At 55.8% G+C, this 21,846-nt stretch overlaps 1 protein-coding gene across 6 annotated transcripts in view; it reads right to left on the bottom strand.

Annotated features, from left to right (window-relative positions):
- The window catches only part of SIRPA (signal regulatory protein alpha), a 42,541-nt gene that overhangs the window by 15,466 nt on the left and 5,229 nt on the right, over positions 1-21,846 (bottom strand). For all 6 annotated transcript variants that reach the window (XM_053200159.1, XM_053200160.1, XM_053200161.1 and 3 more), the window contains 3 exons: positions 6,933-7,289; positions 2,313-2,633; positions 1,394-1,732 (listed from right to left, as the gene is read on the bottom strand). In XM_053200159.1, coding sequence (XP_053056134.1) covers positions 1,394-1,732; positions 2,313-2,633; positions 6,933-7,289 — 1,017 coding nt within the window. The remainder of the gene's footprint in view (positions 1-1,393; positions 1,733-2,312; positions 2,634-6,932; positions 7,290-21,846) is intronic.

The following is a 21,846-nucleotide window of genomic DNA, read 5'->3' as shown; positions in this document are numbered from 1 at the left end:
ACCTGTAAGGGAGACTGTGTGGGCGGGGCTGGTGCCAGGGCACAGGTAAGGGATCCTGCACTAGAGCATTGTGGGTAGTCAGGAGCAGGGCTCTGAGCCATGGACACATGGGTGCAAACAGTGCCCCTGGTTGTGTGTCCCAGAGTGAGTCATTCAAACCTCCCTCTACACACTGACTTCCTCTTGTGTTATTGAGGCCAATAGTAACCTCGACCTCATTGGATAGCTCTGAGGATTAACTTACTAAATGAACAATCAACCAACAAACTCACTCTTTCATTTGTTTTAAAAGCATTTCCTGTCTACTCTGTGCCTGGGTGTGTGCGGGTCCTAAAGCTATGAGGCCGAACAAGACAGCCACGGTCCCTAGCAGCTGAGTCTCAAAGCTGAAGGGTCAAGTGCCTCCTCTTGCATACTGCCATAAAGCAAGCAAGGAGGCCCAGAGAGAGGCACTGACTTGTCTGAGGCCACCCAGCACGTTTGCGACAGAGCCAGAGTCGAAATCCACACGTCCCAGCTCCCAGTATAGTGCTCATCCTATGGAAGCCAGGCATCAGTGACATCAACGGGACACCCTGGAGGGCCCCACGCTTCCTAAAGCTTCCCTGTTCCCTTACAGGATGCAGCGAGGAAAGAAATGGTCTCTACTGTAACCCATTCGAAAGGTCGGCCACGTACAAGGCAGAGCCAGGCGAACGGGCAAGTGATGGAACATTCCATAGTGGCACCAGAACGCCAACTGGGTGCTGCTAATTTGACGACAGAAGAGAGATACCCCGACAACGCGTTGGGAGGGGCTGAGAAAATGAAACCCCGACACCTTTCGCTCCAACACGGGGGTGGCCGTCTTAGAGGGGCATATGCACTTTGGCCTAGAAATGCTTTTTGGGAAATCGTCCCCCAGAAACAGCTGCACACGTCACAGAGCAGGTGCAAGGTCATTCATTACAGTAGTGATTATACGTGAGATAAGCTGTAAAGATTCTGAGGCCCTCCACCCCATTCCTGGGGTGCAGGCTTGCGAAGGCAGCCAGAGAGATCAAGGTGAAGTGCAAAAGAACAGGAAGAGGAGGTGGCTGGCCTGGCCTGGTGAATTAAGCTCTGGCAGGTGAAGGAGCAGGTGGCAGGAAGCTAGGGACAGTCCAGTCTCCCTCCCTCCCAACTCTCTTTAATGTATGTTTATGTCAAAAGATCTACAGAGACACGAACCAAACTCTTACCAGTGGTCACTCTTGGGAGTGTGGCCTATGGGGGAGGGGCACTCACTTTAAAATTTGACTGTATATCTATAGACTTCTAGATTATTCTATTATAGCCATGAATGACTGCTTTTCACATGAAAAAAGGAAAAATAGAATTTAAAGTGCCAGGTCAGTTGGCATCTTGACCTCACCCTGGGTCGTATGCGTTTCCTGGTCCTTCTGGTGGGCAGAGACCACAAGGGTATGGTTTTTGGTGACCGCAGGCTGCCCGTCATGCTGCACCTGGCAGGTGAAAACCACATCTTCCCTGTGGGCGGATAAATTCACCAGGAGCCAGCTCGTCCAGTTAAAGGTCCCATCCTTGTTCTCTATGAGGTTCGAGGCCGTCGAGGCCGTTTCTGTTCGGGACACGTTTCCGTTCTCCAACCAGGTCAGCTGGAGGCGCTGGGGGTAGAACTTCTTCACTTGGCAAATGACCTTCACCTGGTCCCCTGTCACGGGTTGCTGGGCAACCTCCAAGGTGGGTGGAACTGAAACAGCACAGAGCAGAAGCTCTGACCTCATGGAACAGACACATCACCGGGGAGGGGCTCGAGAACTTAGGTCCCCCCACGCAGCAAGGGAATCACCCAGATCAGTGCTAGGCATACAGCTGGTGCTCGAACACTGAGGGTAGGCTTTCCATGCGAGTGAAATCCCCTAAGCACAGTGCCCAGTACACAGTAGGTGCTCAAGGTACCTACTGGTAGCTCCTATTAGGGTAATGATGAGTGAAATCGAGATATGCAGCCCCCGGCATGCAGTTGGAATCGAATAACTAGCAAAATCCGTGAAATCACCGAGCACACAGTGGCTGGATTACAGTAGGTGCTCGATAATTGGAGTGGCTATGGGAAAGTAAATCGAACTACCTAGCACAGTAGGTGTTCACCTGGAACTGCCGTTAAAACAGGAGGAGGTGACGGTACCCCTGGGTGCCCGGTGATTGGGAGGGTCTGTCAGGAGGCAGGTTCCAGGGGATGGAAGGCTGGGAGCACGGAGTGGGGGAGGGGCAGGCTGGGAGGCTTGGGGGCCGGAGCTGGGCTTGGGCCGGGGGTGACGGGCATCTACCTCGGAGGGTCTCGGACAAGTTGGCAGTCCCACGAAGAGGAGGGCCCCCCTGCAGGGTCACGTGGGCCACCTCGCAGATGACCTGGGAGCGAACGTCCCCCGGGGTCAGCGGCAGCGTGGTTGTGCTGGAGATGCTGTAGGAAGCGCTGTCTCCCTCTGGGTCCACGGTGGTCTGGGAGGCTGCCAGCTCATTCCCGTTTTTGAACCATTTCAGGGTGACGTTTCTGGGGGAGAAGCCGTGGGACTCGCAGGTGAAGCTCACAGTCTGCTCAGGTGTGGCCCTGGCCGTGGGGCCCGACACCACGGGGGGAGAGGGTTTGGCTACAAGAGGAGCATTTACGAGTAAGCATGACTCTGGTCATCCTCACCAACGACAGGTATGTGACACTGTGCAGAACCCTCACGGATTATTTTCCAGCCCTGCAGGGGTGGAGGGGGCCCCGAGGAGAGCCGGAACCAGGTGGCCAGCCGCCCGTAGGCCTGGACGTGGCCAAGCCCAGCGCCCCCGGTGAGAGGGGACCGCGGGCCTTTCTCCTACTCGGGTGGGAGTGAGGGGCACGTGAGGCAAATACAGGCAGTTTTGCTTTGAATTTAACACTGAAAATGCTTCTCCAGGACCAAACTCGGATCTGTCTTTATCCCAAACTTAACTTACACCTGGAGCTCTCCCTTCAGGTATTTGTGAATTTACTCTAGTTTTCACTCTTTCCACAAATATTCCATAGGGTCTCATCTCCAATCCCTGAAACCGAGAGGGAGGGAATGAAGGGTTGTTTTTCTGAATCTGCGTTCTTCTCTTGGGTCAGTGTTGGGTTGAAAACCAAGATCACGGAGTGCTGAGAAAGCCAAAGATGGTTAATTTTTCAATCGTGAATCAATTTCAAGGACAGAGACACCGGCCTACGGAGCAGGCAGAAGCCCTCTTGTGTCCTGGGAACACACACATCAGTGACTCGAGAGGGAGGGCATTTCACCCACAGAAGGTCCTGTAGGGTGTCTCCAAATTGTTAATTATTACCTAATGCCTTCCGTAACAAACATAGGAAATATTACAAATATTTACATTTGCAAATATTTAACTTGCTCTCTAAAACTCATCAGACATTTTGGGGACACAGAAAGGAGGTGTCACCAAATAAGACATGAAAACACCAGCAGTCCAGATGCCCTACAGGGACAAGGTGATCAGTTACCGGTTGCGGACAGCATTTTGGGCACCTGACACCAGGCTGATTCCTCCCCTCAGCTCCCTAATCCCTCCAGCAGACCTTTGAGGGGGGCCCAGTATGATCCCATTTATGGGACAAGGTTCAGGGAGGAACGCAGCTAGCCGAGGGCACACAGCAAAGGGCGGGGCTCATCTCCCAGCACACACGAATGATTAGTTTTAGCTTCGCTGTTCTTTCTTCCTACACCTCCGTGTCTGTTTGGGTACCACGCGGATCAAAATACCACCTTGGTAACATGGGAGGATGTACGTGAAACACAGAACCTGGCACACAGTAGGTGCTTAATAAACAACACCTATGATTATTGTCGTGAGATCTGGTCGTGCCTACGTCTGAAACGACTTGTTTGTTAGGCAGTAAGAGAGCAGAACAAAAGCTTAGCAGAAACACAAGAAAAGTCCCAAAGCCAGCTCCCTGCAGCTGCCATGCAAAACCCCAAATGAGAAAAGCAGCAGAAACCAACAAATTATGATTCTCTCCCTCTTCTTTTAATAATCCCCTCAGGAAACAAGTTTGGCGAATTGGCTTTCAAAACACAAACGAGATCACAGGCGTTTTCCCGCAGATTAGCTATTTACAGAGAGCTGGGAGCGTTTTGAAAGAGGGAGGACAGATTTTGTCCGTGACATTTTGGTGTGTCGAGGCAGAGAGGGCTCTGGGGCTGAGCAGCGAGGCTTTGCGCAGATTCCGGCACCTGTTCAGACACACGTGTGGTTAAAGATGGGAAGGTCCCCTGGCGGGGCAGCTCGGATCTGAGCAGGGTGTCGCCAGCCCCTCTTTGGGCCGGAGGACAGGAGGCAACTCAGCCCCAGGCAAGTTCCTCAGGAGGGTGCCCTGGCCACCCCGATCAGGCTCATTTTCCAAGGAGCTGTCATGCGCACGGGGGATTCTGAAGCACCCACCCACTGAGAAGCTCCTCTCCGGCCCCAGCAGCACAGGGAGCCACCCTTATCAGGGGGAGAAGAAATTCAGCGTTTCCTCTGTGACCTCGGGGAGCATCCAGCTCAGGGCGCTTCTGTGCTGGCAGTGAGCATCCCCAGAGTCGTTAAATAATTCACCTGCCCAGACTCCTGTCTGACCAATTAAAGCAGAATTTCTAGGGTGGAGTCAGGGTCTGGGGATCTTTTTCAGCGTTTCCCAGGCGATCCCAATGAGCAGCCCAGGTTCAAAGGCACCCACCACCGTCCCCACACCCCCCTTACACTCGAGGCCTGGGAGGAACAGGGACCCAGCCAAGGTCCTATTATAGCTACATTCATGGGATACTGACCGCGTGCCAGGCCCTGCTGTTAGCACCTTAACCGCATTCGCTCACTCAGTCCCTGCAGTGGGGTTGTGCTGTCACACAGAGATGAGGACACGGGGCCCGATGTGGGGATGACTCATCAGAGATCACAGAGCTGGAAGGCAGGGCTAGGTGGGAACCCAGGCGGCGGGGCTCGGCCACTTCCGGAGCCGCTGCGTGCAGATACCCAAGAATCACCTAACCCCCACATCCGGGGCTCTCTGGACCTCCTCTCCAATCCTGAGACCCCTGACCAGCAGCCCGATTATCACCACAGCACAGATGGGACACGGAGGACCTGAGGGACGCTGAGACTGGCCCAGGATCGGACAGCTCTGGGAGGAGCACCCAGGGCTCACTGAGGGTCTGTCCGCTCACACGGATCACTGTGTCCCCCTCATGTCCTGCCGAGGTTGGTCTAATGATCTACTTCCTGCAGGTGAGGAAACGGAGCCCAGCAAAGGGAGCCGGGTCACAACCTTGAGGGGCCACCTCCTCCGTGTCAGGTGACGCAGTCAGAGCGCCTCAAATCCTTCAGCTCTCTTAAAGGGAGTCCACTATTAGGACCATTTTGCAGATGAGGAGACTGAGGCAGAGAGAAATGAGGACAGCTCATTTCTGAGGACAGCTAGAGTCTAGAAAATGAACTCTTGCTCACGGGGCTCCGGACAGTCTCTATGAACTGCCTCCCCGTCACCTGCAGTCTGCAGAGCCAGGAATGGGGTGTCTGGGTGGTGTCGCTGGCATGGCGGGGGCCCCCCTGCTCCACCCAGGCCCCTGCCCCAGGCTGCTCAGCGAAGGAGCCACATCCCACAACAGGGAAAGACTCCTGATGCTCTCACGTGTGTGGGTGCGTGTCCTCCAGGAACAGGCTCAACACTTCATGAGACGTTTGCCTATCTGTCTGATCTGGGGGTGTAATGCCAGCCCCGCCTCCCCCCAAGGACTCTTTCTCGTTCATGCTTACTGCTGACGAACAGAACAAGGCACGATTTTCAAGGAGAGGGTTGTAGCGCTTCGGAACCTTTGGGGGAAATGATAAAAAGGAAAAACGCGGGCTCACTGTTCAAAGGTTCAGGGTAACTTGGTTTTAGGCCACACCTACTATGCGCTAGGCCCTTCCGTGGAAACTGAATCCAAAGCCGGCTCAGGAAGGAGTCTGCCTGGAATGAGATGGGTTCTGGAATGCGCTCCTTCCTCATGGGACACGTGAGCATGAGCAAGCCCCTGTCACCTTGTGACCTCAGGCTCTGAATCCGTACATGGGGGATCGGGCGGGATGGGCCCCTCAGGTGCCAACCTCCCAGGATTTTGGATCCTAGGCCTCCGGTAGGAAACCCCCAATGATCATCTTCTGCTTCAAGGAGGCAACTCCTAATGTGGACATTCTGAGATGCCCCAGCTCTGCCTGCAGTCTTCAGTGACCGCCTGAGTGGGTCCCTGAATCCGGCGACAGATTTCTGAACAGACCCACAGCAAATCCCCAACCTCTGGCACCTCCTCCAGCCAGGGTGTCAGACTAACAGCGAGCCTGTGCCTCTCAGGACTTTCTTTCGGTGCGGTTTCTGAAAATGAAATAAACAACTGCATTCTCCCCCCTCCCTGCCCTGGGTGCACTTGTCCTACCGGAAGGGAGGGGAACGTAAGCTTCATGAGAGAAAAGCCTTCGCCTGTTTTGTTCCCTGCGACTTCCACAGCACCCAGAGCAGGGAATGCACCCAGCAGGTGCTTAGTAAGTGCTCAGTAAAGAGAACCCTGGCCACATCGAGTGGAGGTCTCTCCGGAGGCAGGGGTGTGGTTGGGCCTTGTGACTGGGAAAGTCACTCAGACTTTCAGTCCCTCATCGCTGGAGCCAGAGGGCTGGTCAGGATTGGAAAAGGGAAGAGCTGGGAACCTGCAGATGGCGGTTCCAGATTTTCCCACCGTTTACCAGCCGTGGGGCCTTCAGCAAATAGCACAACCTCTCCAGGCCTCAACTTTCCTGATCCGTGGAAGGGGCTCATTCAGGGGCACCCGCCAAAGCTCCTGATCCTTATCTGCTGCTCAGACAGTGGAGGGCATTCTTACTGACTTGCCGTCACAACCAGGGGACGGAGCGATACTCACCGCTCACGGTGACCTGGGTGCCTGGTCCGGACTTAAACTCCACATCGGGGTTCCCTTTCTGGAACTTCACACAGTAGTAGGTTCCCGTGTCTTCTGGGGTGATGTTACTGATGCGGATGGAAAAGTCCATGTTGTTTCTCCTTGTGGCGTCTGAAACATTTGTTACTCGAGGGGAGTGAGGGTCTCCTCTGAAACTGAAGATTAACTCCCGGCCTGGCCCTGTGCCCCTGAACCACTCGACCTTCCCAGCGGGGAGCAGGGAGGTCAGGGTGCAGTGAAGAGTGGCCGTCTGTCCGGCCGCCACAGACACCGACTTCTCGGGCTGGATCACCTGCAGCTCCGTCTCATCTGACACACCTGGAGGGAGAACAAGACAGCTACTTACCATCCTTGTGCGATCCTGTCCGTCCGCGCAAGTGTTTATCCACAACAGCTTTCACCGACCGAGTGCACACCGTGAACTCAGCACGCTGCGTGTACCCGGAATGTAGCCCTCGCGACGAGCCTGTGACACGGGACCCTGTTGCAGACGAGGAAACAGCGGGGAGCAGGCTGGAGGTCCTGAGCCCCTCTCCGGAGAAGTCACGTCTGAGCTGGGCTCTGAGCTCACCAGGATGAAGGGGCGCCGTGTTCCTGACAGAGGGCACAGCTGGGCAACGGCCCAGAGGTGGGGGGCAGCACGGTGTGCGTGGGGCTCCACGGGGAGCTTAGATTCTCTTTTGGGCCTGGCCCAGGAAGCAGGCCCCGAGCCAGGAAGCCACACTCGGCAGCTGGGGCTCATCCGGGCTGTGAAGCCGTGAGGCCGGAGGACCTGGGTTTGAATCCTGGCTCAGGCCTTACTGCCTTGTGACTACAGCCATCACCTGGGCCACCGAGGAGATCCAAAAGGGATTGACTGCCCAGCTCCTCGTGGATGGGAGTGGCGGCCTTAGTTCGAGCGGGTGCCTTCACGGCTCTCGAGCCTCAGTTTCCTCATCTGCCTAACAGTTACTATGACCCCATCTCGATGGATCCCCAGCAGCACCACACAATAAGCCTCGGCCAGGGACAGTGTGGACAACAAGCATCTGGTCTTTGGAGCCACCTGACCTGGTCTGAAATCTGGCTCGACTTTTACTCACACATGACCCGAGTTTATCCACGGGTGTTGAGTCTCAGTGCCCTAATCTACAAGATGGCTGGGGCACCCCCTGGCCCTCTGCTCTGTTCTGAAAACAGGATGACACAGAGAAGTGACTTAGCACCACGCGGGGCACAGGAAGCTACCGTGTGTCATTCCGTGACAGGTAAGTGAGCAAGGGTCTGTTGTGTGAACTTCACTCCCACTCTGGCTGATGTGTCTCCAGGCCAGACCGTACTAGACGCTGGAGGCACACGGGCTGGACGCATGTCAGGCCTCAAGGGCTCCCGGGCTAGGGAGCTGGAAGGCTTCCTCGGGCTCAGTGGGGGGGGGGGGAGGGGGGGGAGGGGGAGAGGCCCGACTCCTAAACTGGAGAGCAGGGGCGCCTGGGTGGCTCTGTCGGTTGAGTCCCTGACTCTTGATTTCGGCTCAGGTCCTGATCTCCCAGTTTGTGAGTTTGAGCCCCCCAGCAGGCTCTGTGCTAACAGCGCGGAGCCTGCTTGGGATTCTCTCTCTCTGCCTCTCTCTCTGCCCCTCCCCTGCTCTTACTCTCTCTCTCTCTGTCTCTTTCAAAATAAATAAATAAATTTAAAAACTGGAGAGCAGTGGGGCAGAAGACACAGTGGGGGCGTGGGGGGGGGAGGGGACACAGCCCGGAAGTGACAAGGCAGGGTCAAGTGGCTGAGAGAAGTCGCTGAGATACTCAGGACAGCCCGGGCCTGATTCTGAGCCAGGTGGGGGCGGGGGAGAGAGGACACATAATAAGCCCCTGGAGAAACACAGAGCCGGGGAGACAGAGAGGGCAGGGGGATAGACACAGGCCGAGGGAGAGGCAGACAGGGACAGGGACAGCGAAAGAGGGGGACAGAGTGGGGAAAGGGAGAATAAGAAACGCAGACACAGAGTGGCGGCAGCCTGGTGTAGGTGCTGACGGGCCACGTGTCTCCTCCTGGTCACTCGCCGACCTGCTGTATGACCTTGCCCTGCCCTGACACCTGTCCTGGGCCACGTCTTTGCCTCGTACACCAGACAGGGTGCAGCCGACGCCCTGAGCAGCCCCCTCCGGCTCTGGCTGGGCAGGAGAGAGACCTGGGGGTCTGCCCACCCGCCCGTGGCCTGGTGCCACCCACCGGCAGGGGCAGGGCGCCCAAAGCAGGGAAGGCCCTGGACCCCAGGCTGCCCTCGCTGCTGGCGAGCCCAGGGCCTCCGCACAGGCCTCTCAGCCCCCTGGGCCGGTCGTCCCAGCCCTGACTCCCCAGGCCAGGGGTCACCCGGTTCTCCCAGCAAGTGCTAGAAATGCAGGCTGGGGGTGGGGTGGGGAGCACAGGCGCGGGTTCCCCTCCTCACCAGCTCAGCACCGCCCTCCCTGGGCCTCCCTTCCATCATCCGTAAGGTGGGGTATGAGCATCCACTCCCAGGGCAGGCATGAGGACTGGGGCACGGTGGGACGTGAGTGCCGGCCTCGTAGGTGCTGGGTAAATTTTAGATTCTGTTCCCATCATCCCCACAGACCTAACATCTACAGACTTGATTGTGGGGTTTCCCCCCAGCCAGGAGGTAGCATCCACAAGGAACTGCTTCCAACCCCCTGCCTGGAACCGTGTCTGGCATACAGGGGGCCCCCAATAACCACACGTTGAACGAACACACTCACGAAGGAAGGAGGGATTTCGCTTGCTCGGGTGTCGAATGAAGCTGCCGAGGGCGCATCCAGGAGCTGGTGCGAGCGAAGCCAGGCGCCTGGGACCGCGCCTGGCCCCCGGGGCGCGCAGAATAGCCGCCAGTTATTATTATCCTTATCAATAACACCGTGCAGGGCTGTGAGTCAGCAGCTGGGGAGGGGAGCGACGCGAGCAGGAGAGGGCTACAGCATCAGGCGCGCAACGTGTTGGAGCAGGGCTATTCTTGGGGTGCAGCCGGAGGCCTGTAATCACACCCCGGGCAGGCGACAATAAAATCTGGAGTTGGGTAGGGCTGGTCCCCCCCAACCCTTTTTTTTTTTTTTTTTAGCTTCTCTTGAGCTCTCTACCAACTGCAGCCAGATTTAGGCAGCTTAATTAATTAGCTAGTGTTTATAAAGCGTTTGAAGAATTTTAAAAGTGGGACGTAAGTGCCAAATATTATTTTAATCTGTGTATATGTGTGTTTTTTCCAGCAGAGAGGGTTTTTTTTTTTTTCTCGCTTGCCTGCTTTTCTTCTTCTCTGCAGGTTCTGTTCTGGGAACCGGGCTTGTTAAAAATCACTCCTGCGGTTCTGGGCCTGGGGTCATCGTGCTGGCATCGCGGACAAAACCATTTCCTGCTCTCCCCTGCCCTCCTGGCAGGGAGAACCACCATCCAGGGGCCTGAACCGTCTCCGGGAGAGGAGGGCGGCTGAACAGGCATTCTCACACGCTGCTGGTGGGGGTGGAAATTGGAACATCCTCTCGGGAAAGCAGTTTGGCAGGAAGTACCAGAGGTGTGAAAGCTGTTCACCAGCCTTTGTGGGGCTGTTCCATGAGGACATAACCCCAAACACGTGTGGGGTTCCCGCACGACGAGCTTGAAAAAGTTGGGGGAAAACCCAAACGGCCAATGAGAGGGGATGGTTAAGTGAATTACGGCCTACCCCCTACACGGAGTTCGCGGACAGAAATAAAAAGCCATCGCCGTGGAAACTGGTAATCTGGACAGTTTTGCATGGCATAATTTTAAATGATATTGTGATTATGCAAATAAAACCTGTTCACTGCAAAGCATTTAGAGACAACAAAAAAGTATAAAAACACAATAATAATCTCCCAGAATACCAGCAAAGGTAACTGCAATACGAGTGAATAAAATAGTTATAAATGTGAGTAAATAAAATGATGTGAAATCATACGCAGATAACTAAGGCTATGAGAAAACATTTTACTTCATTCACTCAAGTGTTCTTATAAAAATGAAAAATCAGAACTATCCTAATGTCCACGAGAAGGAGACCAATCGATCCCGTGACGGTGAATTCACATGATGACCAAGTTTGCAGCCGCTATAAATGATGGTGTAGAGGCACCTGGCTGGCTCGGTCAGTAGAGAGTGCGACTCTTGATTTCGGGGTCATGAGTTCGAGCCCCCTCTGGGTATAGAGATTACTTTAAAAAAAATCTTTAGGGGCGCCTGGGTGGCGCTGTCGGTTAAGCGTCCGACTTCAGCCAGGTCACGATCTTGCGGTCCGTGAGTTCGAGCCCCGCGTCAGGCTCTGGGCTGATGGTTCGGAGCCTGGAGCCTGTTTCCGATTCTGTGTCTCCCTCTCTCTCTGCCCCTCCCCCGTTCATGCTCTGTCTCTCTCTGTCCCAAAAATAAATAAAAAACATTGAAAAAAAAATTAAAAAAAAAATCTTTAAAAAATGATGGGTTAGGGGCACCCGGGTGGTTCAGTCAGTGAAGCGTCTGACTCTCGATTTCAGCTTAGGTCATGATCTCCCGCCCTGCATCGGGCTCTGCGCTGACAACACGGAGCCTGCTTGGGATTCTCTCTCCCTCTCTCTCTGCCCCTCCCCCTGCTCATTCTCTCTCTCTCACTCTCTCAAAATAAATACATAACACGCTTTGACAGATGACGGCGCAGAATTACAATTATCAATGCAAAACTATATTATGAGATCAGAGTCACTCAGTAACATAGTCAGTGAGATCTCAGACTTCTAAGTTTTGAAAGAAAAAATATATATTAAAGGTTAGCGGTGGTTAATTCTGTCGTAGATTTACAAGGGACTTTGCTTTCATGTTTTCTGTTCGCACGACTTGTGCCATAAAAAAGTAGGAAAAACTATGCTTTCAGTACGATTATGACTTTGTAAAATAAAATAAAACTGTATCTAAATAAACAACAGCAAGGTACTATATACAAGGCTGTAAAATGCAACTCTCTTTGGATCACAAATCTAAAACTGAAGGCTTTTTCCTTCTATTTTGGGTATGTTACTAGATGAATGTTAAACATTTACAGTACTCTATTTTGTAATAGGAAAAATGTACACGTGTGATACATATATGTTTGTCATGTTACGTACACGTTTATTATTTAGATGAACCTCCCTTCCAAGAACTTTCCTTCCCTTTCCTTTCCTTCCACTGCTACTTTCCTCCAGCATCTGATACAGTGCTTGGCACAGACTAGATGCTCAACTAATCCCTGCAGAGGGGTGACTGGGTGGCTCAGTCAGTTAAGCGCCCGACTCTTGATTTCAGCTCAGGTCGCGACCTCACAGTTTGTGGGTTCGAGCCCTGTGTCCGGCTCTGCCCTGGTAGCAAAGAGCCTGCTTGGGATTCGACTCTCTCTCTGCCCCTCTCCTGTCCGTGCTCTCTCTCCCTCTCTCAAAATAAATAAGCATTAAAAAAAATCTGCAGATAGTGACTGACCAATGGAATGTCTAGAAGAAAGGGTCTGCGACGAGAATCTCCATGATGCTGTGGTGAGTTACTTCTGGGAAAGGAGGCCAGCGGTTGGCACATTTTCTTTTTCGCTTCCTAGTCAACAATATATTGAAATGTGCTCCTTTAGCGAACATTTACTCCTTTTGGAAAAAAAATAAAGTTTTCTAGCAGGAGAAGTGTGCACAATGGGTGCTCACGGCCCCGTGTTATAGGAGGGACTCAGTGTCCACAGGACGTGGGGGGCTCACAGCATAGTGCAGGTCAGCGGTGAATGATTGGAGCCTACTGTGCACCAGGCCCCGAGCAAGGGCTGTGCAACGTCCCTGGGCTCACGGAGTCCGCACACAAGTGGAGAAGATACACTTCAAAGAAATAACTCAAATGATCACATTTGGAATGAGCCCCCGCCCTTCAGACAAGTGATTCCTGCTGGCCTCTCTGACCCCATCTCCCACCCCCTCCCAGGGACCTGCTGCTCCCGCCACCCCAGTCTGTCTCCCACAAATAAGTCAGGATGGTATGAGGGAGGCGGTAGGATGGGGGCGGAGACCTGACCGTCGAGCTCGGAAAAATAGGTGCGATTCTTTTTTTTTTTTTCTTTTTTTTACGACATTCATCTATGGCTTTTGAGATCGAGCAAAGATGAAAACAATTTTCATTGGAAGTGAAAAATAAGAATGGATGCTTTCTAATGGGAAAAACCAAATCAACGTAGAACTGAAACTTGCCTAGGGTTCCTCCCCAGCCTGCCTCATCAGGGCTCGAGTACAGAGCTGGGAGGTGCCTCGCCCAGGGACAGGCTTTGCCCACATGGGTGCTCACTGCCACTCACGTGGGGGCCCGCCCGTCCCCGGAAGCAGGTTTCCACAAACTCAAGGAGCCCAGGGGCCTGGGGGGCTACGGCCAGAGCTCTGTCAGGGCCCAGGGCTAAGTACCCCGCTAAGGCCCAAATAACACCCGGCCCCCACAGAGGGGTTGGAGCTCAGCAACCCCCTCCCTGAGCGCGATCGTCATCACCCGCGTTGGGGGACGGCTGCCGGTTTATGATGCCACACACACACCTCGCCGGGCGCTGCCTTTGGCATCTTCCAGGTTACGATTACGGGCCGTGTGTGAGACTGTGCAGTGCGGGCGTGTGGAGGAGCAAAGGGGCAGACTCCGCTGGAGCGTGCACACATGTGCATGAGTGTGCCCGGCGAAAGCACACATACTCACACGGATGCGTGCGTGGGCCCAAGGGGGCGGGTACAAAGGGAGCGTGGGCAGGAGGGAGCCACAGTGCTGCTCGAGAGTGTGTAGAAGCGGGGTGAGGGGGTGTGGCCTGTGTGCGGGAGAGTTGCTGAGTCACAGGTGGCCTGGGTGCGCGTGAGCGTGGCGGCGGTGTGAGAGGGCATGTCTGTGCCCAGGGGGTGTGAGCAGATGTCGGGGGGAGGGGTGTGAGCATGGGGGTGCTGGATGGGTGAGCATGGGGTGAGCATGGGGGTGTGGATGTGCCCGCAGGCCGGGGGGCACAGGACCAGGACGTGCGCATGGGCGTGTGCTTGTGGGTATGCACACTCTTGGCGGGGGGGGCGGAGCATGAGCGCGATGGTGCATACGAGTGTGAACGTGAGCGTGTGCGGTGGCAGAGTGCTAGGAGCAGGGACGACGGCGTGCGTGGGGACCACTGTGTGTGTAGCGCTTGTGTGCCCACGTGCCCAGCTGTGCAGGTGCCGGCGTGAGTTTCCACATGCAAGGCTGCTAAGAGTAAGGGCGGGAGAGCCGCTCCCCTCACCCCTGCCATCAGCTGCTGGTGGGCGACCTGGCGTGGCAGCTGGTCCAGGGTGCTGCCCTTGACCGGGGGCTCGAACCGTGCTGAGCACCCGCTTACTCTGTGCTAGCCCTGAACTCATGCCCCGGGGTAGGGAGCAGACGCCCCCCCACCCCGGCCCCCCAGGGCTGATCCACAGGGGGCCTTGCGTGGATGGCTGTGGATCCTGCAGTTAAAGAGGGGAGCTCAGGGCTCGATGCCAGTGTGCTGGGGCTCCGACAGCCGCAGCGAGGCCCTGATTCTCTCTCGAGGTGGCCCGATTCATTCGTGCCCTCTCGAACCTCACTCAGCTGCCAGGCCCAGTCCTAGACGCTACAGGACACAAAGATGGGTCCCTGTCCGTGTGGGGCAGAGTCCTGGACATGGGCAGTGACCACCTAGAGAGAGATAAGTGAGTGAAAAAGGGGCTTGGGGACGGGGTCTCGGGACAGGGGTGGGACATGGGAAGACTCGCTGGCGGTGGTGGCCTCCGGGCTGGGCCGGGAAGGCTGACGGAGGCTGGGGAGAAGGAAAAGCATTTCAGGGAAGGGGATCCGCAGGAGCAAAGGCGCAGAGGAGAGGAAAGGGGTGTGCACAATCGAGCGACCGGAGCAGAGTCCTTGGGACACGCTCATTTGACCACGAGCAAGCTGGGATAGGGCTAGCCTGGGACTGGGCTAACCTCGCACCTTAAAGGATGGCTTCAGTCGCCATCTGAACAGCAGACCATCGCCGGGAGCAGTCCACTGGCACCGCTGGGCAAAGCCATCAGGCAGACTCCCCAGATGCCGTGGCGGGCACTACCAGCGGCATTAGAGCCAGCACAAATGGGGTGCACGTGGCCTTGTAAATAAAATGGGGGTGGGCCCAGGGTGCCCAGGGTGCCCAGGGTACTCTCTCCTCCACCCCCACTCCAGGCAATTCTGAGCACTGGGCATGGTGCCATATCCCTGCGGGGAGAGGGTAGACCCCAGCAGCCCGCTCCACGGAGCAGGGAAACTCCTGAGGTGCCAACAATGGGCTTGGGCTTGGGCTCCGGGGCCAGAAGACCTGTATGTCTCGTCCCTACAGGGGTGACTTGGCAAAGTCACTCTTCTCCAAGCCTCCCCTTTCTCACCTGTGAAAAAGGGGGTACCACTGTCTCTCTCCCCAAGGCAGAGGGTAGTGGTTGGAAAACTGGACTGAGAACGGTCCCCCTTCCCCACCATGTCCTTGCAGCCCACCCACCAGCAGATCGTGCCGATTCTGGCCGATTCGTGCCGATCGTGCCAAGATCTGGCCAGACTCTGATCTCTTCTGGCCACCTTTCTGCACCACCTTCCCTTACCTGGATGCAAACTGACCTTCCTGTAGTCGTATCGCTATGAGACACACGAGAGAACACACGCTCCCCTTGCAGCCAGAGGAGCCTTTAAAACAAGCCAGGTAACATCATTCCTTTGTTCCAAACCCTCCTGCAGCCTTCACAGAATCCTTCTGGTGGCCGCCAGGGCCCTACAGCTGGCTCTCAATCATGTCAGATTCGCCTCAGGGCCTTTGCACTTGTCACTGCCTCTGCCCGGTTTGCCTCCTTCAGGCTTACCTGAGAGGGCTTCCCTGGCCACCCTGTAGGAAATGCTGCCCCCTTCAAGGTCCCTTGGTCTGTTTTATTTTCCTACATATCACCTACCACCTGACGTATTACATAGTTATTTGTCAATTTCATTAGCTCCGCTTATAAGCTCTTGGAGGGGAGATCCTCAGTTTTGTGCCCTGCTGTATCCTCCAAGTTTATGCCACTGCCTGGTATTTGTTGCATGCACATTCTGGCTTAGATTCCAACTCTGCCACATACGAGACCCCAGGAAGTGTCTTCACCCCTCTGGCCCTGTGGTTTCCCATCTGTAGACGGGGGATGACCATAATAATGACCACACTAGGGTTGTTCTAGGAGGAAGCAGGCTACTGCGTGTGAAGAGCTCAGCACTGTGCCCGGCAGAGAGGAAAGTGCTCGGCGCTGGCTGGCCGTTAGTGTGCAGCCGATATTTCAGGAGGGAGGGGATGATGGGTGATCACAGCTTTAAGCCTGAAAAGCGAAGGGCTCTCTCCAGCCCAGAGCCGGCTCTGCCTCGACACCCGCATGAAACGACTCCCTGCTGCACCTGTGACCAGGCGGGCCTCCTTCTGACTAGGAGGCCGGGGGCGGGGCGGGGGGGGGGGGGGAAGGCCAAAGGTCTCAGCGAGTGTTTGCTGGGTGTAGACGGGACAGGGAGGTGCTGAAGCAATTTGCTTGCAGTGTGGCCCCGTTTGCAAAGCAGCAGGGAAGGAACTATCAATACACGTGCTCTGACCCCCCCCTTTGTATTCACCCGGCTTGGGTGGACCAGATGAGGCTGGGAGAACACAGAGGGGACGCCATCCCCACCATCCACTGTACTTGGTGCCTCGATGACCTAAGGGCCCTCTTCTCACCTTCCTGTGTTGCAGCGGGAGAAACTGAGACCCAAAGGTGGGGCCTGGAAAGGCTGAGAACCCACCCCGCAGGCCCCACTGTTCCTCCAGGCCAGGCCCGGGTGCCGCCCGGCCGCGCTCTCACGGGTGCAAAGTGTGCATGAGGTCAGGAAATGGGAAGCCCTCACTACACTGTCATGACAGCCCCGGTGAGGCTGTTGTCACCACCCCCCTCCTCCAGGTGAGGAAGCTGAAACCCTGAGAGGCAGAGGCAGGACTCAAACAGACAGCTGCTCCCGAAGCTTGTGTGCGACCGCTTCTCCCCGCCACGACGGGGTCCCCTCCAGCTCAGGCTTCTGGATTCTCAGGCTGCCAAGGACGCGCACGCGTTTCCCCAGCCGAGATAAAGGCCCCCTTAAAAGCGACACGCATTTATTAAACGACATTTGCCAAGGTTTCAGCACACCCTGCTGCCGACAGCAGACAGCCTCTGGATGAGATTTTTCCCCACGCTGACACTATTCACTGATGCCTTTTATAGCGCTCTTTGCAGCTCCCAAAGCACTTTCCACAGCTCTTACTTCCCTTAACCCTCAACAGTCCCCATGCAAGAGGGAACAGTGGCACAGTTGCCATTTTGCAGATGGAGAAACTGAGGCTCAGAACAGGGCAAGGCACTTGCCCCAGAGCACATGCTTCCAGAGTAAGTGGCCTGTGTTTGGATTCGAACTCAGGAATGTGCCCCGGAGCCCATTCTACTGCTAGAGAGGGGCCCGAGGGCATCCATCGGAGAAAGGGCAAGAGAGGGGGGTCTGGACGGAAGAAGCCCGCAGGACGCGAGCCTCCGTTTCCCAGGAGGAAAAATTGGGGCTGACAGGGGCAGCGTGGTGGGTTTCATTCAGGTCATCCTGCTGACAAAGGATGCTCTTTCAAGCCCCCAACCATGACATGATGGCCGAGCAGCAGTAACAGTGACAGTAACAACGGCTGGAAAGCGTCAAACACCCGCGTTACCAGGAGCCCTCACTAGGCCTCGCCAAACCGCCACAGGAACCCAGCAAGACAGGGCTGTCCCTACTCCCATTTCACAGATGACAAGACTGACGCTCAAGGAGCTGCAGCCCCTTGGCCCAGGTCCTGGGGCTGCGGATCAGTCACGCTCCACTGGCACCCTTACCCTCTGCACCAGGCGGCCTCACGCGACGAATGGCTCTTTGGGGGACGCTGGCCCCAGGCTGGGCGCTCCAAATCCCACCCGGCCGCGACACTGGAGGCGCTAATTGTGTCGCGTTTCATGGTTTGCCAGCTCATCCATCACGGTGTCCACACCGGGGTGAGCGGTTCGGGAGAGCCAGAATTTTCATAAGCACAAGTTCTGGGGTCTCTTGGCCACCTCCCTCCACCCTGGCTGGCACTGACATCTTGGGCTTCTTGATGTTTTAGGGGGTCCCTGTGACAGCAAGGGGGGCGGGGGTTTGTGGCGCGGCCAGGGGGCCAGACGCAGAAGCGGAGCCACTTCGTGGTGAGGGCACAACTCCGCTTTCAGACCAGGGTTACGGCCCGGGTGACCTCGTGGCTCTGAGCTTTGTCTCGAAAACAGGGATCTCACTAGCCACCTGTCCTTCCTTCAGCCGTACGTACTAACCTGCCTACCGCTGCCAGCCCCTGTGCTAAGGTCCCAGGAGGCGCAGCAGGGACTAAGACAGACACAGCTTACATCCTAGTCAGGGGAGAGAAGGCTGAAATAATGACACAAATACAGAAATGGCTAGGAGGGCTCGGAAACAAACTTGTCGCCATGGGAGAGATTACAAAGGGGGGGGGGACCGCTTTTAGAATGGGGTGGTTGGGAAGGGCATCTCTGAGGAGACGAGATTATAGCTGCAACCCGAAGGAAGCAAAACCGGGAAGGTAGTCCAGTAGGACAGAGCTGCGTGTGCAAAGGCCCTGAGGCCGGAAAGAAGGCTGCTGTGGCTGAAGCCCACAGAGAAAGGAGAGTGTGGTAGGAGATGAGGTCACAAGACAGACGGGGCCCAGAAAATGCTCTGCCCCATGGATCACGGCAAGGGTTTGATTTTGTTCAAAGTTTGGAGCAGCAACAAAGAGGATTTGATTCACCTGGCTGCTCTGGGTGACAAGACTGGAGGGGGCAGGAGTGGAAGCAGGACAGCAGGGATGCAGAAGCTGCAGCACCGAGGGCCTGGACTCAAATCCTAGCTCTGCACCGACAAGCCGTGTGACCTTGGGCAAGTCACTTCACCTCTCTGAGTCTCAATTTCTTCATCTGCTCAATAGGTATAATAATAGTTCCCATCGCACGGAACTGTAGTGAGAATTTAACGCAGTGATGCAAAGAGTAATGATCCTATCCCAATGGCCTGACATGTTCGATGTCAAGGTGGTCGATGAACCAGACCCCATTTGGTCTGGCCCTGACCTCTCCCGATTGCCACACTGCCTGTCTCCCTTCACTCCAGCCTCACTGGCCTCCTTGCTATTCCTGGAACATAGATACCTCATTGCAACCTCAGGGCCTTTGCACTTGTCATTGTCATTCCTTCTTCGTGGCTCACTCTCCTGATATCCCCATGGCTGCTCCCTCAGTTTTATTCGGGCCTCTGCTCCTGAGAGAGGCCTTCCGTCTGTCCCCACTCGATCTTCTGTTCCCTGCCCTGCTTTACTTTCTTTACAGCACCTGTCTCTACCTAATGCAGTATTTACTTGGGTCTGTTTTCCTTCCTCACTAGGACGTCAGCTCCATGAGAACAGGTGTTTTTGTCTATCTACGGTTGTATACCCAGCAAGTCGAGCCACCCTGGCACATAGTAGATGCTCCAAAATATTTGTTGCATGAATATTTATAATTAAAAGGGTTGTGACGAGAATAGCAAAGAGTCGCAAAGTGGGTAAGAGTAAACCGGGGCTGGGGTCTGGCTTTAACTCTCGCTGGCTATGTGGCGTTGGGAGGAGCCCAACTTGGCTTTGGGGAGCCTCGGTTTCCTCATCTGTAAAATGTGGATGAAGGACCCCCATGCCTTTTGGCACGTCGGGAGCGTTAGACAGCGGGGCACGCCAAGAGATGCATGGCAAAGTAGTAATGGCTGAAATGATACCCGATGTCCCCCCAAACTGCCCCCGGTCCCCCACCTCCAGGAGAGTGAGGGCCAGGTGAGACAGGAATCACAGACCAGCCTTGAAGCCAGGAGGCATCCCTCCTTCCCATTTTGCGTAGGTTTGAAATTTTCCAAATGAAGAAGCTAAGGGAGAGAGAGCACGGATTCGAGGCTCCGCTCGTCCCTAGCACATACTGCAGTATTTCCTTCTATCATTTCTGGAGGACACTGTCGGCTCTCAAGAGCGGCGGCCACAGACACGGGCCTGGCAACGGCCCCCCCCACCCCCCACTCTGGCCGGCTCTCCAGGCTGAGGCTCACCGCTTACTCCTGGCTCCCTGGCTCCCTCCTGATCCCCTCCCGGCTCCCCGGCGCCAATCTGCGGCCATCTAACACCCTGCGCCCCCAAATGGATGTGCCAGGAAATCTCACAGACACAAAGAGCCGGTTTGTATCATGTCTGACTTCCACCTCGGCTGTTTTGCATCTCTCTGGACTGAGGGCCTGGCAAGACACCTGGCCGCGAAAATCCATCTTGCCGGGGGCTCTGTCAGAAGACCTGCCCCAGCAACGCCCAAGTTAACAGGAAAGCAGTTTCAGCTGTGAAAATAGAGGCTTCCTTCTCCGGGATGGGACGGAAACCCGTCTTGGGAACACCCGCCACCTCGGCCTCCCGGGAGGATACACTGATTGACAGAAATACGAGACGGCAGGATGCCAGCACCCCTGGGCCTCAGTTTCCCCACCGGTCAAACAAGGCGGAGGGATACCCACTTAACAGCAGGGGCTCTGCAGTCAGGCTGCGCTGGGTTGTCATCCCAACTCTGCCACTTACAGTGGGGCCTCGGGCAAGTCGCTCGGCCTCTCTGCGCCCCGCTTCCCCCTGGGTCGAACCGCTCTGATAACCGTGCACCCCACCCGGGCTAACTGTCCGTACCGCTGGGATCAAACGTACCAAGTGCTGAGCCCAGTAAGTGGCTGGAAACAATGGTTCCCATTATAATTACTTTAGTATTTTTCCACGGAATTCGGGATCCCGTCAGATTTCTGGCTTTAACGATGGAAACTTCCAGCTCAGCCCAGTTTTAAAAAGCCTTGGCCTGGAAGAGAGGGCGCTTGGCGTCCCACCCAGGCCTTGCAGTGGCTCTTGCCGTGTGAGCCCACAGGTCCTTTGCGCTCTCTGGGCTGCAGAGGGGGGCGCTCCGGGAGGGCACGAACTGCCCCCCTCCAGGCCTCTGCCGGCTTTCCGGGTCTGGGAATGCACAATTCCAAACCTGTGGATCCGGACAGAGACACCTAGAGGCCGCCCGCGCCCACAGCCTCAGTCCCAGGAACAGACGAGTATTAAATCGCACTCACCTGGGTTTCCGCTCAAGTTGTCCATTCCCCAGAACGGCACAAAAGCCGCAAGGGAAAAGAAAAGACCCCGCACCGAACGGCATTCACTCCCGTGGAAGCTTTTGTTGTTCTGCGCCCACCGGGCGCAGGAAGCTGTGCTAGGCACTTGACGAAACTCAGCCCCACGTTTGCAACGATGAGGAAATCCAAACAGAACAAGACAATGATGGTACGAGGCTGGCTACCACGCGCTGAGCGCTCCCTGCACGCCAGGCACAGCTTCAAGCATTATACGTGCACCTACCGACTTAACCCTTGAAACAGAGCAGCTCTGTTTTACGGATGCAGGAACGGACACGCAGAGTGCAGTGAATCGCCCAGTACGCGGTGGAGCTGGAATTCACACCCAGGGCTCTGGCTCCAAGCCTGCGACTGCGCACCCGGGCTCCGCTTGCTACGGCTGCAGAACCACCGTGCCAAGCGAGGGTTAGCCACGTATGCAGCAGGCGCCAAAACGAGGAGAAAGCAACAAGTAGCCTCAGTGAGGGGCAGATGGAACCTGGGCCGGGGGGGGGGGGGGGGGGAGGTCCGGAGAAGGAAGAGCTCCCTCGGATCACGAGGCCAGCACGCACCGAGGGGGAGGAACGGGTTTGGACGCATGACGATCAGGAGGTACAGGGAAGGGCATCTCTGACGGCAGGAACAGCGTAAGCCAAGGCGCAGA

This window comes from Acinonyx jubatus, chromosome A3 (assembly GCF_027475565.1).
Source record: "Acinonyx jubatus isolate Ajub_Pintada_27869175 chromosome A3, VMU_Ajub_asm_v1.0, whole genome shotgun sequence".
Taxonomy (NCBI): domain Eukaryota; kingdom Metazoa; phylum Chordata; class Mammalia; order Carnivora; family Felidae; genus Acinonyx; species Acinonyx jubatus.
This window is presented reverse-complemented; position numbering and strand designations above follow the sequence as displayed.